The sequence below is a fragment of the Manis javanica genome, chromosome 16, assembly GCF_040802235.1.
Source record: "Manis javanica isolate MJ-LG chromosome 16, MJ_LKY, whole genome shotgun sequence".
Taxonomy (NCBI): Eukaryota; Metazoa; Chordata; class Mammalia; order Pholidota; family Manidae; genus Manis; species Manis javanica.
In genome coordinates this window covers 56922284-56943800 of record NC_133171.1, presented here as the reverse complement: position 1 = coordinate 56943800, position 21517 = coordinate 56922284, and the positions used below count along the sequence as shown (strand labels likewise).

General features: G+C 45.6%; 2 protein-coding genes across 2 annotated transcripts in view; one reads left to right on the top strand and one right to left on the bottom strand.

Annotated features, from left to right (window-relative positions):
- Window positions 1-21517, bottom strand: part of GRM4 (glutamate metabotropic receptor 4) — a 213852-nt gene that overhangs the window by 188002 nt on the left and 4333 nt on the right. The gene's annotated exons all lie outside the window — the stretch shown is intronic.
- DPRX (divergent-paired related homeobox) lies at window positions 8252-8928 on the top strand. Its single transcript, XM_073224304.1, is given in 2 exon segments — window positions 8252-8732; window positions 8735-8928. Coding segments are annotated over 2 exon segments (675 nt in total).

Below are 21517 nucleotides of genomic sequence, written 5' to 3'. Positions count from 1 at the left end.
ATGGCTGTGCAACACAGAGAAAACAAGTAGTGATTTTACAGCATCTTGCTACACTGATGGACAGTGACTGTAATGGGGTATGTGAGGGGGACTTGGTGATGGGGGAGTCTAGTAAACATAATGTTCCTCATGTAGTTGTACATTAATGATACCAAAATAATAATAATAATAATAAAATTAATAAAAATAAAATAAAAACTGCAAATGGTGATGGAAATGGAACCCCACATAAAAGTGCCCACCTTCCGAGGCCCCCTCGACCAACCACTGATGGAGACCTAACTGTACTCCTTACTTCGTTCCCTCTCAGCATGAAGCAGCCAGAGCAGTCATCGCCCCCTTTCCCTTAGCAGCAGCTAGGGTCTACATCTGTAGACCTTGGGCTTAGACAGAGTAGGGTGAGGTCCTCCAGAAAAAAAGCAAGATAATCAATCCATTGTGAGATTTGCTTTAGCCTGCTGGCCCAGCTTATTTTTCTAACTTTATCCAGGTGTTGCTTTTCTTCCTCCAGCCCTAAATGAATGATTTGCAACCTGGGCAATGTAGCAAGCAAGCCCAAAACAATGTAGCAAAAACTGGAAGGATGCCATCTTGAAAATTAGATTGCATTTTAAAACCTAATTTGTTAAAACGTAACTTTCTTAACACACTCTTAAACAAATAGACAATAACTCAGCCCACCTTGGGATCAAAGCAGGCAGTCTTGAGTGATATGGTCCCAGACCAGGAAGCTGCTATCCTGGGAGGAAATCAGAGCAGTAAAATTCTTGTAAATAGTCCGGAAGACTAATAAGAAACTTAATGTCTCTTCAAAGATAAACATTTTGGGGCCCTTAGCAAGTGTACATCCCTAGCCCTTTGTCTCTCAACTGCCTATAAAACCCCTAGAGAACACACCACCCCAGGACTCTCTTGTCTCCTCCTGGCCTGAGCCAGGAGCTCTGTCCTCTCACTTTCTCTCTACATAAAAGCCTCTGCCTTGCTCTCCCTAAAAAAGAAAACACCAAAAAACATTATCTGCTCTGGGCATTGAATATTCCAGGTATGCAGTCAGGGAAGGCTTCTCTGAGTGAGCAACATCCCAGCTGAGGCTTGACAGGTGAGCTGGAGATTGCCAGGGAAAGAGGGTGCACCAGGCAGACAGGAGGGTATGTGCAAAGGCCCTGGGTCAAGGCAGAGCTTCAAGTCAAGGTGTGTAGGAGAAACTCAACTCTAGCATTTTGGCTACAGTAGAATGAGAAAGAAGGGCCATAAGCTAAGGCTTGGCAGCAGGGACCATGTGAATGGGGCAAGATTTGGTTGGGCTGAGAAAACCCAAAAAAAGTAACTTAACCTAGATCACATTTCTTTTGTTTTCCAAAGAAAAGTGCAAAGGTAGACATCACAGTGTCAGGGACCAGGACCCTTCTGTCTTGTTGCTCCACCAACCTCAGCATTGGCTTCTTCCTCATGGTCCAAGATGGCTGCTTAGGTGTCAGTCATCATGTCTGCATTCTTGTCAGCAGGAAAAAGGAAAGGGTAAAAGAAGCCCCCCTGCCCCACAAGAGAACACAACACCTACCTCCATCCAACTGGTCAGGATTTAATCACTTGGTCTCACCTAGCTACAAAGGAGGCTGGGAAATAGAGTCTTTATTTAAATGGCTTTGTGCCCAGCTATAAAGAGGGTTCTCTTTCTAAACAAGAGAACGGATAATGAACAGGGGCAAGTGTCTCTGTCACACCACAAAAAGAATTTTGATCTTTGTCCTGAAAGCAACGGTGATCCATTGAAGGTTTTAAAAATAAGAACAGTGTGGTCGCACTCCATATTAAGTTGGCAAAGAATAGCTGGGGGCAAGCCAGGATGGCTTCAGGGAGGCAGGAGGAGGTCTCAACAATGATCCAGATGCAGTGGCATGGAGGTGGGGTGGATGTGTTAGAGGAGATAGAGGAAGGTATCAAAGATGCCAGGACTACTAGCTGGAGGGTGGAGTGGTATTGAGACCGACCAGAGTTGAAGGGAAGCAAATTTGTGGGTGACATCACGGGTTCAGTTTTGGATTGTAGTGCCTCCAAATGGGGGTGTTGGGGGACAGCTGAATATACAAGTCCAGAGCACAAAGAGTGGTTCAAAAGACAAGAGTGAGGGCGTCATGATGAGGAGTTGCTATCTAAGGGCACAGGTTAGGTGAACACACACAGGTGCGAGTGGGAACTCTGGGCCTGGGAGCTCCGGCAGCGACAGGCTGGGAGGAGAAGGTGCCGGAGGAGATAAAAGAGAGACCAAAGACAGGACCAACAGCAGGGGAGAGGACTCACGGAAGCCAGGGGAGAGAGGGCTCCCAAGCACCTGACCTGTGCTGGCAGGGAAATGACCGGGAAGCCTGGAGTTGGAAGCCAGCACACTTGGGCTCCAGACCTGGTCCTTTCACCGCCTGCACCTGGACTTATTTCCCCATCTGTAAGACGGGGCCAAGGCATCAACCCTACTGTGCAGCCCCTATTGTTGCCTCTCCAGCACCATTCCTCCTGACTTCCTACCAGAACCCTTGGAGTAACTATGGCAGAGATGCCATTACCCCAATATCCATTCTTCCTTCTTCCATAGAAAGGGAAATTTCAGCTGAGCATATGCTTGTCTGGCTAAAGACTACATTTCCCAGGCCCCTTTGCAGCGAGGTATAGCCATGTGATTGCAGCACATTGTGTTACAGGAGAGGAACCTGAGCTTAGAGAAACTGAATCTTTTAAAATGGGATCTAAACAAACCTGCCCTATGGTCTGGAGGAAAACACCATCTTCTAAAGCTGTTCACTACAAAAACCTCCTTGAGACATGTACAGAAACATGAGAGACCCATGGAGAGTCAATTGTCTTCTAACACCACTAATACTGGATTTTAAATGAGCAATAGTATAATTATGGCCACTAAGACATGAAGATGAATTGTTGGCAACTTCCAGGAAAGTTTTTCTCTTCTTTCACTGTATGTTGTCATATCTAAACATAATGCTTGGTGACAGGCAGCCATATTGTGACATGAGGAAAAACGTGGCTGACGTGCCACGGCAGAGATGAGAGTTGAAACAGCCTTAGTCTTTGGTGATGGTACTGAGCCACTCAATTACCCAGCCCTGAAACCATTTCACCTCTGGCCACTTTGTTACAAGAGAGCAGAAATTTCTTCATTGTTGAAGCCATTTGAGTTAGGTTTCAGGTTGAGGCATCCTGAACCTTGCTCCAGTACTGAACACCTCCCTCTCTCCTAGAAGTTTTTTTAAGACCATTTGGTGCAAAAGCCTGGATGGGAAGTGCTTTCCCATGACAGAGAGCTGAACTTATCCAGGGGGATGGGGTAAATAGCTCAGTTAGGGGTTTTCCTCACCCCAAACCATGGATAATAATATGTTGCCTGCCCAACAGCAGACGACTAGACCATTGGCTTATTGGGGTCCCTCCCAGCTTTGAGCTCTGTGGCCGTGGGACACCACCTACCTCTGCTCCAGCACAGCTGCTCCTACATTCCATGGGAGAAACTTGAGGGGCAGACCCCTGCATTTCTTCTAGGGTAACACATAGGGGAAAGGGATGGAGACAGGGGCCACTTCCCCTCAAGGCTCCTATGGGAGCTTATTCTGCTGCACATTTGCCACATGGGAAGCCCCAGCAGGGTCCTGAGGATGGCCCTCAGAGGAGTAAGTTTTGACAAGGGGAGGCTGCACAACTTTGGGGGTGGAGTTACTCAGAGGGGAGTCCGGACCACCAGGAGGTGACCTGGGAGCTGGGGGAGACCCGGAGGAGGAGCAGAGCCAGGCGACACACTCCATAGTCTCACAGTGTGACTTGGACTGTGGATGATGGGTGGTTTGTCAGATCAACTCCTCGGGGCTGATGGGCTGCTCTGCTACCTGCTCACGAAACACGCTGGATGCAGATTGGAATGGGAGCTTTATGGAGACACTGGCTTATAAGCCAAACATGATTCTAAGGTATGTGTGTTGTGGGGGAGAGGGAGCAGGGGGTTTCAAGCACGTTGACGTGGTGAGGAGCATTTGAGGAAAGGCAGGGACTTTATCACTTCTCAAATCCTCAAAAGACCATCCTCCCAATTAAATTCAAAAGCAACTATAAGCACCTACAGTGTGCAGTTGAAAAAGACACAAATGCCACCCACTGCTGGCTTGACATTCTGGAGGGGGCAGAGGTTACCACACACCTCTCAGTTCAGGCTCACTTCTCCCAGCAGCCTTTCCAGAGCAGCACCCCAACCCCCCAGGGCTGCCCCAGGCAGCAGAGTTAGCCCCGCTGGGGCCCTCCATCTCAGCTGAGTTAGCTACTGCCACCACTGATATGGTTCCAGTGTGGCTCTTCCCCAACCCTACCCACAAGGCTGAGCCCAGCACAATGCCAGGCACAGGAACAAGGGAAGGGCATGCCCTGAGAGATGCAGAGGAGGGCGAGGCCCACTGGGCGCTCCCACCAGAAAAGGCGTTGGGAAGAGAGGAACAGAAGGAAAGGGCTGATGGGAGGCCTGTGAGTGGAGGGAGCAGGGATGCAGAGAGACTGAGGCCGGGCCCTGGGGGAGGGCTGCAAAATCAGCTGGCAAGGCTAGATGGAGGCATGGAAGCCCCTGGAGAATTCTGAGCAGCGAAATTAAGTGCAATAAAGCTTTTTGGGGGCAATTGTGATGTATCAGGCACCAGCTCAGGTGTTTTACATGTATTTTCCCTTTTGATCTTCACACCAACCCTGTAAGATATTAGCATCCTGTCCCATGGCCGAGGAGGCTGAGGAACCACAGCCAACAAGCGGCAGAGCAGGGCCTTGAAGCTCAGTCTCTCTGACCCTATTCCCACCAGCTGACATTTAATGTGCACTTACTGGGGGCCATGTGCCCTGTAGACAGAATTTTGTTCTTAATCATCCCAACTGCCCTTGCTGGAACTTATTAGAGGCACAGGTCAGCAGCCATGTGAATGAGCTCCTCCAGCCCCCATCAAGCCAGATGAGAGACGTCCTGGTTAACAACTTCACTGCAATCTCATGACAGACCCTAAGCTGGAACTACCCAGCTAAGGAATTATAGACCCCTGACTTCCACTCACTAAGTTTTGGAGTGATTTCTTACTCATCCATAGATAACTAATACCCACTCATGGCTCCCCCCTCTCCTGGTTGTGTGATTATGGGCATCATCATTGCCCTCAGTGTATGTTTTCCCCAGTTCAGACCTTTCTGCTGAACTCCAGATCAATGCAATCAGCAGCCCCATTCAAGTCCCTCAGACATGGGAACTTGGAATGTCCCAGACAAATGTCTCTTAAATCTACCTCTTGCCATAATTCGGACCCTCATCGTTTCTCCCTTCAGTTACTTAAACAGCCTTCTCACTGATCTCCTGCCTCTTATAGAGCTGCAAATAACAAAAATCCCCAAATACCTGCGAAGTGTATTTCTCTCTCACATTTAAGAAATCCAGAGGCAGGCACCTAGGGTTAGCATGGTACACCACAGTGTCAGGAACCCAGGATCTTTCTGTCTTGTTGCTTTTGGAATTTTGCAAATTCCAAAAGTTTCCTCATGGTCTAAAACAGCTGTCTGTGCTCCAGCCATCATGTCCACATTCTAGCTATTAGAAAGGAGTAACTGGAGCAAAATAAAACATCCCTTCCCTTTAAAAACCTTTTGCTTATTTTCCACCGACCACATCTAGCAAGAGAGACAAGGAAAAGGCCTTTTGGGGATGACTATGTGCTAAGCTAAAAATATAGAAGTTCAGTACTCAGGAAGAAGGGGAAACAGGGCATGTGAGACAACCAGCAGTCTTTGCAGCCCCCTCCACACTGATGCCCAGTAACAGGTTTTATTATTACTTTTGTTTGTCCTTCATTATAAAAATAATACAGCATAGAAAGCTGAGGCCCAAAGAGGAATCATAACTGGGGTGATCAAACACACAAACTCACAACAGAAGAGCATTCCAGTTTTGATCTAAGTTCCAAAGAAATAGGAAATAAATATTTATGGTTATATCTTTTAAAATAACAAAGAAGGGTGATCTCATGTTTCCAGGAGACAAGCTCTTTTGAGGAGGCTCATTTCTTAGAATCAGGAAAAATTACTACACCTTTTTTGCACTGCAGGTCCTGTACCTTGAACCTATGGTATAGAGGCCATTTTCTTCCTTGTAAATATAAAACTTTTATCATTAGGTAGTAGTAATTGGAAAATAAAGATGGGATATGTTTGGGCTGCTTACTTTTTAAAAATGACATAATATGAAAGAAATGAACCTGATTTTAGGATTAAGGATAGATGCAGAATGTTAACAGTGTTGGGAGTGAATATGAGGGACTTGTCCTGTGGGGTTATCTCTGTACCATTTGAACTTTAAAATAAGCATGGATGGCACGCGTAAGTGAAAAAAAAAACATTTAAAATAAGCTATAGCCTATACTCTCCTTAAATAAAATAATATGTGGTTGTTATAAAAAATAAAGAAATATATAAAAAGATCATTTTAATCACCCAGAATTTCATCCTCAGAGAGATTCCCACTGTTCATATATTGGTATGATGCCTTTAGTTTCTTCCTACACAAATATGTGTAGATAGATAAATAAACAGATTTTAAAAACAAGCTTAGGATCATTCTGGATATATTTTTTTCCCAAGATTTTATTAAGAAAATTTTCAAAAAGATAGCAAAACTAAGAGTTGTTCAGTGACCACTCATACTCACTACCTAGATCCTCCCATTAGCAGTGTACTGTACTTCCTTTATCACATAGTTGTCTAAGTGGATATAGTTGGTTTTTAAAACTATCACACAGTAATAGTGACTCTTGGTGTGCAGGTCTACGAATTTTACATATACAGGTACTTGTAACCACGACAGTCAAAATTCAGAATAGTTCCATCATCCCCAAAAACCTGCCTCTTGCTATCCCCTTATAGACTCACCTTCCCCCACCCCTAAGCCCTGGGAACCACTGATCTGTCTCATCACCACTGTGTTCTCTTTCCTAGAATGTTATGTAAATTGCACCATACAACAGGTATCCTTTGAAACTGGCTTCTTTCAACCACATGGTTATGTGTAGCAAGAGTTCATTCTTTAGAAGCATCATATTTACAGACACAAAGGGATAAATTGACAGAAACGCAATAATAGTAGGGGACTTTAAGACCATGCTTATATTAATAGCTAGATCATCCAGACAGAAAATCAATAAGGAAATATTGGTCTTAAACAACACAGTAGACCAGATGGACTTAATAGATATATAAGAACATTTCACCCAAAAACTGCTGAATGCACATTCTTCTCGGGTATACATGGAACATTCTCCAGAATAGATCATAAGTTAGGTCACAAAACAAATCTCAATAAATTCAAGAAGACTGAAATCATATCAAGCTTTTTACCAAACACAATAATATGAAATTAATTACAAGAAGAAAACTGGGAAAATACACAAACAAATGGAAACTAATGCTAATAAACAACTAATTGGTCACTGAAGAAATCTAAGTGGAAATTTTAAAAAATATCTTGAAACAAATGAAAATGGAAACACAACATTCCAAAATCTATGGGACACTATGAACTTCCCTCTAGTTCTAAGAGGGAAGTTCATAGTCATAAAGTCCTACCTCAAGATACAAGAAAAATCTAAATAAATATTCTTAAGAACTAGAAAACTTTACACCTAAAAGAACAAGAAAAAGAAGAACAAAGTCCAAAGTTAGTGGAAGGAAGGAAATAATAAAGGTCAGAATGGAAATAAATGAGAGACTAAAATAACAAAGAAAATATCAATGAAACTAAAATCTGGTTCAATGAAAAGATAAAGTCGACAAACATCTAGCCAGATTAATCAAGGAAAAAGAGAGAGGGCCCAAATAAATAAAATAAAAAATGAAAGAGAAGTCAACAACTGACATCACAGAAATACTGAGGATCATAAGAGTCTACTACTTTTATGAGCCAACAAATTGGAAAACCTAGAATAAATGGATAAATTCCTTGGCTGCTGTCAAGATCCAACATATACTGCCTCCATCCCATCCTGGAATCCCAGGTTTTTTCCACAACCTTCCAACACTGAATCACAAGAAATAGAAAATCTGATTAAAAGTAATGAAATTGAAGCACTAATTTTAAAAACTCCAAAATCCAGCTCCAGACAGCTTCATGCAATTGTACCAACAAGAAGAGCAGTTCTGGTCACTGCACCAGAGCACAGGAACACATCTAGATCACAGGATGCCAGACCCAGGGGGCCTCCCTGAAGACCAGCTCGGGTGCTGTGGTGGATGCAGCTATGCAGAGGTGCTAACACCAGCAAAGCAGAAGCATCCACAAAGGAAATGAACAATATTTACTGAGAAACAACTGGCAGATCTAAGGGTTCCATTCAATAAGAACCCACACCCCACCTCCAGCCTTGAGAAAGAAATGGCCTCCCAAATGGACATACACCCAAGAGTACTACAGGTTTGGTTCAAGAATCATAGAGCAAAACTCAAGAAGGGCAGATATAAGCATATTCAGCAAAAACAAGAAGCTGAACAACAGCAATTAGCTGAGGCAGGAGTCAAGACCAGCTCCTTCAAGAAGAACATGGATTCACCTTCCAGATGCCTTAACAGCGCCTACCCTGCATCTCTGGTTACAGATCATCCAACACCTTCTTTCCAACCCAGCATCTGCCCCAACGTTAAGGGTCCCACAGACCATTCTGTTGGGACCATTTTGGCTGTTGTCAAGATCCTAACATATACCGCCTCCATCCCATCCGGGAATCCCAGGTTTTTCCACAAGCTTCAATTCTGATTCTTTTGGCTCTTCATCTCCACAAAGAATTTAGCAAAAAGCCAGACACAAGGTCCTATAACACAGCAATGACTTGTAATGACTCCCATAGAAGGGATGTTTTTTAACAACACACAGGAAGAAAGCAAAAGATGTACACAACATGCATGCATTTCAGGAGCACTGAGTCAACGAAAACAAACTACACATTAAATGATTCTGTTTATATGAATTCCTAGAGCAGAAAAAGTTAACCTGTAGTGTCAAAAGGCAGACCAGTAGCTTGAGTGGAGAGGCATTAAGCAATGTATTTGAATCATAGGAAGGATTCACGACTTACCTAAGATGACAGTTACCTGGGTATATAGGTTCATTAGAACACACAGGACTGAAATGCCATGTGATGTACACCACAAAGAACAACAATTACATGAAAGGATGGATTAGGTAAGGAGGTAATCATCTTATAACACATAAATGTATCAGATCGACACATTGTACACCTTAAATTTATACAACTTTATGTGTCAATTATATCTCAATAAAGCTGGAGAAAAAGTTTTTTTTAAAAAGAGGAGCTATTCTCAAATTACTATGAAATATTGAAGAGGAAGGGATGCTTTCAAACTCATTTTATTAGGCAAACATTACCCTGATACCAAAATCAGACAAAGACACCACCAAAAAAAAAGGAAAGAATTACAGACCAATATCCCTGAAGAACATAGATGAAAAAATTCTCAACAAAATATTAGCAAGCCGAATTCAATAATACATTAAAAGGATCATATATCACAATCACAATTAAGTGGTATTTATTCCAAGGAGGCAAGGATGGTTCAACATATGTTAGTCAATCAACATGATACACAACATTAACAAAACAGAGGATAAAAAAGCATTTGAGAAAACTCAACATTCACTTATGATAAAAACTCTCAACAAAGTGGATATAGAAGGAACGCACCTCAACATAAGCTAAAATAAACAAATAGGATTACATCAAACTAAAAAGCTTCTGCACAGTGAAAGAAACCATTAACAAAATTAAAAGGCAATCTACTGAATGTGAGAAGATATCTGCAAATCATACACCTGATAAGGGGTTAATAGCCAAAATATAAAAATAACTTACACACTTAATATAAAAAAGTTATTTAAATATGGGCAGAAGAATTGAATAGATATTTTCCCAAAGACATACATATGGCCAATAGGCACATGAAAAGATGCTCAATATCACTAATCATTAGGGAAATACAAATAAAAACCTCAGTGAGGTATCACCTAATAGCTGTCATATTGGCTATTATTAAAAAAACAAAAAGCAAGTGTTGGCAAGGATGAGGAGAAAAGGGAACCTTCATATACTGTTTGTGGGAATGTAAACTGGTCAGCTACTATGGAAACAGTATGGAGGTTCCTCAAAAAAATAAAACAAAAATCAAAACATCAATTCAAATAGATATATGCACCCCTATGTTCACTGCAGCATTATTTACAATTACCAAGATATGAAAGTAACATGTGTCCATCAATAGATGAATGTATAAAAAGATGTGTATATATACAATGGAATATTACTCAGCCATAAAAAGGAATGGAATCTTGCCATTTGTGACAACATGGATAGCCCTTGAGGTATCATGCTAAGTGAAATAAGTCAGACAAAGGCAAGTACTATATAATTTCACTTATATGAGGAATCCAAAAAAAACAGAACAAATGAACACACAAAACAGAAACAGACTCATAGGTAGAGAACAAATTGATGGTTACCAGAGTGGGGAACAGTGAATGGGTGAAATAGGTGAAGGGGATTAATAAGTACAAATTTCCAGTACAAATTTTATAGAATCAAATAAGTCATGAGGGTGTAATGTAGAGTATAGGGAATTTAGTCAATAATATTGTAATAACTTTGTACAGTAACTAGATTTATCATGGGGATCATTTTGTAATGTATAAAAATACCAAATCACTATGATATACACCTGAAACTAATAGGATATTGTATGTCAATTATACTTCAATTTAGAAGAGCGTGTTTATTTTTATTGTGGAGTAGTATTCCATAAATGAACCACAGTTCACTTATCCACTCTCTTAATTTGAGTTGCTTTTGCTTTTTGTTAATTATAGATGGAGCTGTACTTAATAACTTGTGTCAAATATGTGATCTGTATATATTGTCTCTCAGCCTATAGCTTGTCTGGTCATTCTCTTACCAGTATCTTTCACAGACACTGTTGATGAAATTGATAAACTGGTAAAGTCTGATACATCAATTTTTTTCTTTCACGGATCAGGGTTGTTGTTTTTATTTTTCCCAAGAACTTTGATTAACCCCAGGTACTGAAGATTTTCTCCTATATTTTCTTCTAGACATTTTATAGCTTTAGGTTTTACATTTAGACCTATGATTAATTTTGAGTTAATTTTAGTGTAATGTGTGAGGTTTAGGTTCAATTTTTTTGTGTATAGGTATCCAGCTGGTCCAGCACCATTTGCTGAAAAAACTATCCATACTCCATTGAATTGTTTTTGCACCTTTGTCAAAATCAACTGGCCATATTTGCGTGGGTCTATTTCTGGACTCTCTTTAATCTGTAGGTCTATTCCTCTGACAGCACCACACTCTTGATTAGTGTTGCAAATCCTGTTGTTTTAAGTCCTAAAACCAGATAACATACTTCCTCCCACTTTATTATTCTTTTTCAAAGTTGCTTTTGTTATTCTAGTTCCTTTGGCTTTGCATATAGATTTTAGAATCAGTTCATCTATGTCTATAAAAATTCCTGCTGGGACTTTATTGGAATCATGTTAAATCTAAAGATCAGTTTTATGGGTTGAATTGTCTTCCAAAAAAATATTTTGAGGTCCTGGGACCAATAAATCACCTCAGAATGTGACTTTATTTGGATATAGGGATATTGTAGATGTAATTAGTTAAGGTGAGGTCATACTGGAATAGGGTGGGTCCTTAATCCAATGTAACAGAAATCCTTATAAGTGATTCAGACACACAAACAAGACACCATGTGACAACAGAGCCTGCCCTGAAGTGCTGCAGCTGCAAGCCAAGGAGCACCAAGGATTGAGGGCAAATCACCAGAGGTTGAAAGAGGCAAGGAGAAATCCTCCCCTAAAGACTTCAGAGAGAGCATGGCTCTGCTGACACCTTGATTTCAGACCTCTAGCCTCCAGAACAATGAGACAATATATTTCTGCTGTTTTAAGCCACCCAGTTTGTATTTTGTTACAGCAGCCCTAGAAAATGAGTACAATCAGTGTGGAGAGAAATGACATCTTTACTATGCTGTCTTCCCATCTATGAACATGGTATGTTTCTCCATTTATTTACATCTTTGATTTATTTGACCAACCTTTCATAGTTTTCAGCATTGACATCCTGTATTTATCTTGTTAGATTCATACCCATGTATCTCTTTCTTTCTGGAGCTATCATAAATAGTATGTCTTTTTAATTTATTTCCATTTCTTCATTGCTAACATATGGAAATACAGCTGATTTTTTTGTGTAAATCTTGTATCTTGTAGCCATAATGAAATCAGTTATTATCTCTAAGAGTTTTAGGAGTCTTTAGCATTTCTGAATGCTTTACTTTCTTTGAAAAAATTATATTAATTGCTATAAAACATTCAATGGTACTTCACCCTTAGTTTGTTTTAGCAATTTCCTCCTGTTGGACATTTACATTATTTCCTTTTACTATGATGATGATGATGATGATGATTAATGATGGAATGAATTTCAGATTCTGGGACATAAATCTCTGACCCCTTTTGTAATTATGCCGGGGAAGAAGTTCCTAGAAATGTGATTAGCAGGTCAAAGGGCTGTGCCCTCCTCAGGTACTACATGTGGCTCAGCTGCTTTCCAGAAAGGTCAACCCCAACTCATTCCCATCAGCTACCTGTGAGAGCACTGAGTGCACTGAAACATTGCCAGCACGGAGAACCATTTTAAAGCTCTTTGTCATTTGATAGGAGAAAAGCAGTTACCTCCCTGGCATTTTAAAGCAATCCTTTCTTAAATACCAACCTGTCTCACCCCTGATAAAAACTTTCCATGGCTCCCCGCTACCTTCAGAATAAAGTCCATGCCCCTGGCTGACAGGTGGGTGCCCCAACGTCCCCTTCCATTTACTCCCTTGTCAATTCTGCTTCCTTTCCCTACCCTATACCAGTGCTACAGAATGGCTGGTTATTTCTGAAATCCACTACAAAAGCTCTTTCCCCTCCAATGGTCTGCGTATCCTGTCTCCTCTGCCTGGAATACAGGTGTGCTCCCTGCTTGCCTCTCTCTAAGGTACCCAAGGGAGTACCTAAGAGATGTTTAGAGTGGTAGATCTGGAGACAGATTATGTTCCAACCCAGCCTTGTGTGGCCTTGGAAGTTACTCAACCTCTCTGTGCCTCAGTTACCCCAACTGTAGAATGGCAGTAAGGATAGCAGCCACCTCACTGGGCTGTTGTAGGAATTAGATGAGTCAATAAGACTATATCAGAACTGTGTCTGGTGCTTGGGAAGCACTAACACAATCTTAGCTAGTGCTTTTATTATTGTTATTCATAGCTGCCCCCTCCCTGACCTGGCCTATCACCTGCCCACAGGAAACAGCCCACTGTCAAGACTTACTGTACTATATTGCTTCTTATATGCATGAACCTCATGTTTCTCATATAAGTGAAACTAATAACCCCACACCTGCTTCACAGACTGTCATTTCAAGACCTAATAGGCATCCAAGTGCTTTTTAATGCTGCATATCACTCTGCTGAGGGTTATCATCCCTGCCCACCCCCTGCCGTTGGAAGGAAGGTGCAGGATAATGATAAGAGCTACGATTTACTGGCTGCCCAGTGATGTGCTGACCATTTAGCAAGCATCCTGCAGTGTAGCAGTCAGGGCCTGGAGGGAAATGGAACCCAACCCAGGGGGTTCAAGGGGCTTTAATAGAGGGGTTCTTTACAGAATGGCTGGCAGGGTGAAGGAATGGACAAGGGATGGTGTGGCACTGGGACCAGCAATGGCCAGAGTCATTGTGACTCCCAGGGCTGAAAGAACAAGGGAAGATGCTATCATGGAGGGACACAGCTGCAGCCAGACCAGGGACCAAACCAGGGCCAGGGCAGTGGAAGGAGTGCCCAGACTTCTCTCCTTCCATCAGATCGACTTCCAGTGGGTGCTGCCAACAGAAAGCTATTTGGCAAGGGGTCTCCACGGCACAGGCCGGCCTCCCAGGCACAGAGCGGTCAGAGCAGGGCTGGATAGGCAGGGGGAGGGGCAGATGAAGGAGATTAACAAACCCAAGAAGCAGTATTATTTGCCACCACCACCACCACCTTCCATTATGCAGATGCGGAGATTGAGACTCAGAGACATGAAGTAGATTGCCGGCTCTCACAGAGCTGGTACGGTGTTGCTGGGAGAGGACAGCAAGGCTCAGAGGCCATGGTCCCTCAGCACAGCCTCCCAGGGCAGGCGGCCGTCCCCCAGGTGTTGGAGGGACTGGCTGCTCCTGCCTCCTCCCTTCCTCTCACTGGTCACTGGTCTCTTCCTTGGCCTTCGGGAGGGCTTTTGGCTCACTCTCTGCTGTGTCTCTCTCCTCCTGCACGTTATCTATCTCGCCTCCCATTCTCTGAGGCTTCTTGTCTCCCTCTTTCAGTCGGTCTAATTTCTCTCAGCCCTTCCTACAAATGGCTCTCGGACTTTGCATACCCCTCCCCCAAACTCAGGTTCTCTGCAACTCTCTTTGTACCCCTGTGGCCCTCGGATCCCGTTTGCTCCCGCACACAACCCCTCTCTGCGGCCCTTACGCCTGCATCTCTGCCCCAGGCACCCCTTCCCTGCACGCTCCGCCTCCTGTCGCCGGCCTGTCCCTCCACCCCTGCGGCAGGCTCGGGGGCAAGGCCGGGAGGCGGGGAGAGCAGGGCTGGCGCTGCGCCCGGCCTGAGTCACACGCAGGAGGCAGCGTGAGTCAGGCGCGGAGGGAAGTCCCTGCGGAAGGGGCTTTCGGAGCCTCAATAGAATCGCAGGGAAAGAGAAAGTGTTGGGAACGCTCCTTTGACACAGTGACCTTGTGTGAGCCTGAGCCAGACACACCCCCAACACCCTACCCGCAGACAGCACGCACAGCCCCGGCCCACCCAGGCAGAGGGCCCTCCAGGCCCGCTCACAGGTGCCGACTCCCGGAGGGTGGGCGCACAGGGGCTGTGGGGCGGGGTGGCGCAGGACGAGGAGCCTTATCCAGGGCCCCAGCGTCCTTACCGTCTGGTCCCTGCCCCAGCATCGTTCATTTGCATCCAGACCCCAAACCCATTTCCCCCCACTCGGTGGGCGAAGGGTTTGAGAAGGGCCTTTGGAAGTCGACCGGGGCACCTTGGGGAGTCCTGTGGAGTGGCAGGAGAGGACAACTTGAGGTCCTACAGGAATGAAAGATCCCTTCCCACAGGATATTCTCCTAACCCTCTGAGATTGATCTGAAATCAGATGGGCTCAAGTCAAACAAATATTTACTAAACACTTAAAATGAAAACCAGCACGAGGCTCTAAAAACCTAGGATTTGACTGTGAACAAAACATGTTGACTCCTATCCTCCAAGAGCTGACATTCGGGTAAAGGGTGGGGGGAGACAATAAACAATAAATGAATGATCTAGACTGACACTGTCTGGTAGAAATAGCATGGGAGGCACATGTTAGATTTTCTGGTAGCTATATTAAAATGGTAAAAAGGATACATGAAATTAATAATGTATTTTATTTAATTCAGTATGCCCAAATATTATCATTTCAACATGTAATCAATATACAAAAAGTATCTGGTAACTGCGGAAGTATCTAGTATCTAGTATCTGCGGAAGGGGCTTTCGGATTTGGTACTAGGATTTGGAAATCCAGCGAGCAGTTTGTACTAACACATCTCAATTCACGCTTGCCACACTTTAAGTACTCAGTCACCACTCCGTGCCTAGTGGCCCCATGTAATAGGCAGCAGGGAGTAGATGTCAGATAAGTGCTATGGAATAAAAAGAAGTAGAGCAGGGTAAGGGAGTACGGAGAGTTGGGTAGGGGTGGGGCAGGAGTCAGAGAATTGAGGCCTGAAGATATTCTGAGTCCCAGCTCTGTCACTGGCCGCGGCAAGTCACCTGACCTTGCTGAGCCCCAGTTTCCTCATCTAGGAAATGGGACATGATCCTTCCTGTGTGGATAGGAGTAATATGCCCTCCAAATACTTAAATGTTATTTTTGTCCACACCCCCTCCAGCTGTCTAGCAGTGGCCAGGGCACCGCTTCCCAGTCTCAGAGTCACATTCCCTCCACCCCCAACATGCAATCTAGCCTCCCACTTCCAGGCCCTCCCATCTTCCAACCTTTCTATCCCTTGCTATAGCAAAATATTTAACCTGTTTGGACCTCAGTTTTACTGACTATAAGGGATAATTTGAGCTCTTGAGAGAAAAGCATTGGAGACTTCTAGGGGACCAAGCTAGTTTTTAGTGGAACTCAAGCCAATGTTGAAGTGGGGGACCACCAGGTACCAATCTCACCATACTGGCAAGGTGAAGTCCCTCTTTGGGAGTAGGAAAGGGATTTCTGCCCACAAAAGCCATCTTGCTCCCAAAGCCCCTTCCCACAAGGGCAAACTGCTAGAATATGACACTATAGGACTGTGGAGAGAGCCCAGGGAGCAGGGGGTGGAGACAGGGCCATAAGATAAAGGGTTGCTCTCCGAGGACTTCTGGATCATCTTTACACACTGCACCTCCAGGGCGGATAGACTATGGCAGGCCCGCAACCCCAAGGGAAGTTCAGGGATCAACAATCAGCCCTTCCTTGGGAGCCCCAGGCCCCAGGAAGGCTGGAAATGGGGATGCGAGCAGGTGGATTAGTGCCTAGAGGAGGAATGGCAAGGTCTGAGCTTGGAATTCAGCCCCCTCCTCACCCAACTCCCAAGGCCTGGGAATTGGCAGGGCACCCTGTATAGTGACCCAGAAACCTGGCTGTCAGGCCCTTGCCTGGCACTGCCCACATCAAGCGCGATTGCTTTCCGCAGGAGTCACTGGCAGCTACCAGCAGGGCAAGCCCCTGGGTTTTCTGCTTACTGGCTCACCCCTCTACCCCTAGAGACCCGCCCTAGATCCTCCACGGCTGCCCAGGTGCCAGGAGCTGTACTCCCCAACATCCAGACCTCAGAGATGGGTGGGGGTGACAGGTGGAATGGGGCTGTCCAAGCCAGCGTTCGTCATCAGTGACACTACCCACCTCTCAGGGTCACTCAGGTATTCTAGTCCCAGGGGGCCATCTACCCAATAGTGGCTGGGCTCCAAGAAAGTAAAGACAAAGAAGCTGCCCACTCAATTCAGTGAGACTAGGCCTTGGGGGATCTAGGTCCCCTGGGATTTAGGGGTTGGGGGAGGGCCTAGAGAATGGGTGCGCAGGTTTAAGCCAGGTTGGTGGGGAGGAGACGGCTGGGGCCCTCCCCGCCGCCATCTCTTCCGAGCCAGATTCCCGACTCGCAGGCTCTCCGTGCCCCGCCCGCCTCCCTCCTCCTCCTCGTCCCGCGCTCTCCCGCCAGGGGCGGCCTCCCATCCCCCACTTCGCTTCTCTCCCCTTCCCCCAGCCACCCACTTCCTCCGCCCTTCCCCCAGCCCGTTTCGCTCTCATTCATCCACCCATTCACCAAACTTTTGCTGGGAACCAAGGCCCCCTTAGGTCCTGGTGCGAGGCTCGCCGGTGTGGAGAACAAAACAAAAGCCCTGGAGGATTCCAGCAAATCCCCCGCCTGGTGTCGGCTCCTCCCCCCACCCAGCCCACCTCCTCAGCCCGGGCCCCCGCCCTTCGACCTCCACCCTGCTTTCCTTTCTGTCTCTGCCCTCTGGCCCACGGCCGGTGGTGCTGCGAGTCCAGTCCAGGCGTCCCACGGACTTCTGGGATTAGGCAGGCAGCACCTTCTCCTGCCCACTTCCAGTAAGTATGGAGACCCCAGGACCACATTCTCAACCCTAAGAAAGGTTCAGAGTGAGAGTCCAGGGCTGCCTGGGGGGAGGGGTGGGGACTGCACTGTGGGACCCATGGCACATCTCCCCCTTGGAGCCGCAGAAGGAACCAGCCCAGACTTGGGTAAGAGGAAGCCTTCCCACAGCTAATTGTGGAGGACAGTCTCTCTTGAAGACCCCATGGGCCACTGTTTACTCAGCTTGGAAAGCAGGCAAGGAATAGAAACAAGAGAAAAAGAAGTCAGAAACTATATGAAAATCACCTGAAACCTTGGGGCCTATCCCAAAAGGCACATGGGAGCAAGTGGCCAAAGCTACCGGACTTGAGCTGGTTAATGAACTGACATGGACTCCCTCAAGTGGCCTGGGGAGACAAACCCAGCCTAGGGTCTCAAACCAGACATAACACATCCCAGCCCCTAAAGAACAGGTCATAGGCCCATAGTCACCACTCTAATACTTCCTTCACTGGCTCACATGGATGGGGCTTTCATAGTGTGCACAGTTTTAAAGGGCATGTGTTTTCAGCCATTCCTGTTTGGGGGCCTTTTACCTGCAGTCTAGCACTGGATATGGTCAGATAGTTCTTTAGACCAAAGGGAAACTATTTTGTTACATGCAATGTGTAAGTCTTAACTCACTTGGAGCACACTGGTGACCTGCCACCACCACCCAGTCACCAACAAGCAACCCAGCCAGTCCACCCCAAAGGGCCAAAATGGTTGTTAGGTGGCCACCAGCAGCTCCTGACTAAACCTGAGACCAAGGGAAAAAAAAAAAAAAATTCCCATGACTGGGGGCAAACTATCAAATCTAAAGGTAATGCCTGCTAGAAATGAGTCTGTGCACAAAAGAGCACGTGATGGTGATGGTATCCTGATTTTAACAGTGAGACAAAAACCAGGCGTCTCTCTAAGGTGCAGAAGCCCTGTCTCAGGCCAGGCCAACTTCTCCCTCCCACATGACGATCTGCTGGACTCCTTGCCCTTCGGTGCCTTGAGGTTTGGAGACAGATACTCTACCCCCAGCCCAATGCCCTGGAGCCTGGCCTTTGCTGATAACAAATCACTTTGGCTAATCATTCTTCATTCAACACATTTTTTAAAGCTTGGACACTGTGCTAGACCCTGGGGATACCCCAGTGAACACAACAGATAAAATTCCCTCCCCTAGTGGAGAGAACCGTACAGGAGACACTATGTACCACTTTTATTGATAATAGTTTAGTAGAAAAGCTAATTATATATAGTATGTTAGAAGTACATGCTATACTGGGGGGAAAAAGCACAGTAAAGTGAGCGAGGGATTACAGGGGAGCCATGTAACTGTAAATAATGTGTACAGGTGGTATTGAACAGGGACCTGAAGGCAGTGAGAGAGCAAACCCTGAGGCTTTCTATGGGATGAGCATGTCAGGCAGAGGGAGTGGCAAGTACAAAGGCCCTGAGGTGAGTTCATGCCTGACAGGTCTGCAGAACAGCAGAACATCCAGTAGGCTGGTGTGGCTGGTATGGCATGTACATCCGACAGGTAGGAGATGACATGGAGCTGGGGGGAAGCGGGGCAGACTGCAGAACCTTATGAGCCGCTGTGAGGTCTTGGTTGTTATTCTGTGTGAGATGGGAGCCCCTGGAGGATTTTGAGCAGAGGAAGGACATTCCTTATTTTAGGTGGAAGAGATTTAAAATGGAGTCGGGTGTTACAAAACCGTTGGAAGAACTGGAGGAGCCGGCTCTAGGCTGGGTATCCTGGAACAATACAACTGAACTGCCTGCCTCAGTCCTGATCAGGGAGATGGGGAATCAGGAGACCCCACCTGAAGGGCCGAGCTGTAATCCAGGGGCAGGACGTCCCTCTGTCACTTTATCTGCCTTTTGACTCCTATGAAGCTGGTGACTAGATAGATGCTGTACCTGCTATGAAAGCCCCATGTCTCCACAGCCCACTCAGCCTGCTTCCCTCTCTTGCTTCCTGCCTCTAAATTTCAGTCTTTGGTGGGACCTAATTCACATCCAAAACTGTAGCTTCAAAGAACTGTGGGGAATGGAGCTGAACGCCAGTTTACCATGTCTGTCACAGCCCCAAGCCCATTCCCAAATCAGATGCTATGCTGTCCCACCTGCCGGTTTCTGGGGCCTCCTGGGATGTTCCACACACACACACACTGGGCCCCTGCCCTCTGTTCCCCAAGCCCCCTCACAGCAGGTACCACACTGTGAAATTGTCATATATTTCTCTGTCTCCCCTCCCCCAACCCCAAAGTACACCCCTTGAAAACAGGGGATGTAGCTTACCTAGCTTAAGGCCACATCCCCAGTGCGCCTGGAGGGATCTATAAGGCCAGGCTGGGGAAAGGCAGAATGCCCACAAAGGCTGGGAATAGCAGGGGAAAGGGGGCAAAATCCCAAGCTATTTAACCTCCCTGGGCTTCAGTTTTAACACCTGTAAAATGGGGGAAGAGCATTACTAACCTGGTAGGGGTGTTAAGGGACCTGAGAGCACATATGTATTTAGTATGTGCTCATCAAGTCAGGTTTTTCCAAGGTTGAAGAGGAGCTGGGCTTTATAACTTTCAGCCCTGACGAAGGAGGCTGATCAAGTCCATGGTGTCCTGGGGCCATGCCAGGTGGGTGACTGGCTCAGGTTAGCGCAGCAGAGAGGTGTCTGCCTCATGGGCCCTATTATTCAGTGGAGAGGTTTTCCCTCAAAAGTTGCAAGTAGAAGAGGTCCTCCTCCCAGTCTAGGCCTGATTGTGCCAGATGACCAGATGCACTAGCAGCTGGGTGACTCTCTAGGAGAGTGGGCAAACATTGCCCCAGGATGACCCTATATTTGGCTTGGCTGGGTCAATCTGGTTGATATGGTCCTGGGTCAATCCCAGTTGAAATGGGCCAGGTCAGGTCCATGTCCACTGTCTGGTTATAACTACTAATAATACTCCCTTTTACTCTTAAGTGTCCTCCTTGTCTGTAATAGCTGGGCATACACATCCTATGATCCAGGAATTCCTCTCCTAGGTGTGTACCCAGCAGAAATTTGCACAACCACTCACCAAGACATATGCTAGAACATTCACAGCAGCGTTATTTATAATAGCCCCAAACCAGAAACTACCCAAATGCCCTTCAACAGAATGGATGTATGAACTGTGGTACATTCACATCACACAACTATGCAGCAATGAGAATGAACATTCTGCAGCCACACGCAACAACACAGGTGAATCTCAGCCATAATGTTGAGCAAAGGAAATTAGCCCAGGAGAGTATGAAACATGTGATTCCACCCAAACAATGCACATAAAAGGTGGAACTGAAGAACACTGTAAGTTGGGATGGTGGTTACATAGAGGGGGCTGGAAATATTTCTTGATCTGGGTGGCTGGTGACACATGTTCACCTAATAAAACTGCAGAGCTGAACACAGGATCTGTGCATTTTCTGTATTACAGCTTTCATCAGTAACAGGTTTACCCTTAAAAATATCCTGATTTGAGCAAGAGGTTAAACAATTTCTCTTTCTCTTCTGCTCACCTCCTTCCATCTATACTTTCCATATAGAGCTGGACACACAGAACACTGTCAGACCTTATCCCTATGCTTTTTGGAAGACCTTGACTAACCCAACCACTAAATGGAACCTTCACACTGGCCCTGCCCTCTACTCTTCCAAGAGCTGCAGTTGACTGAGA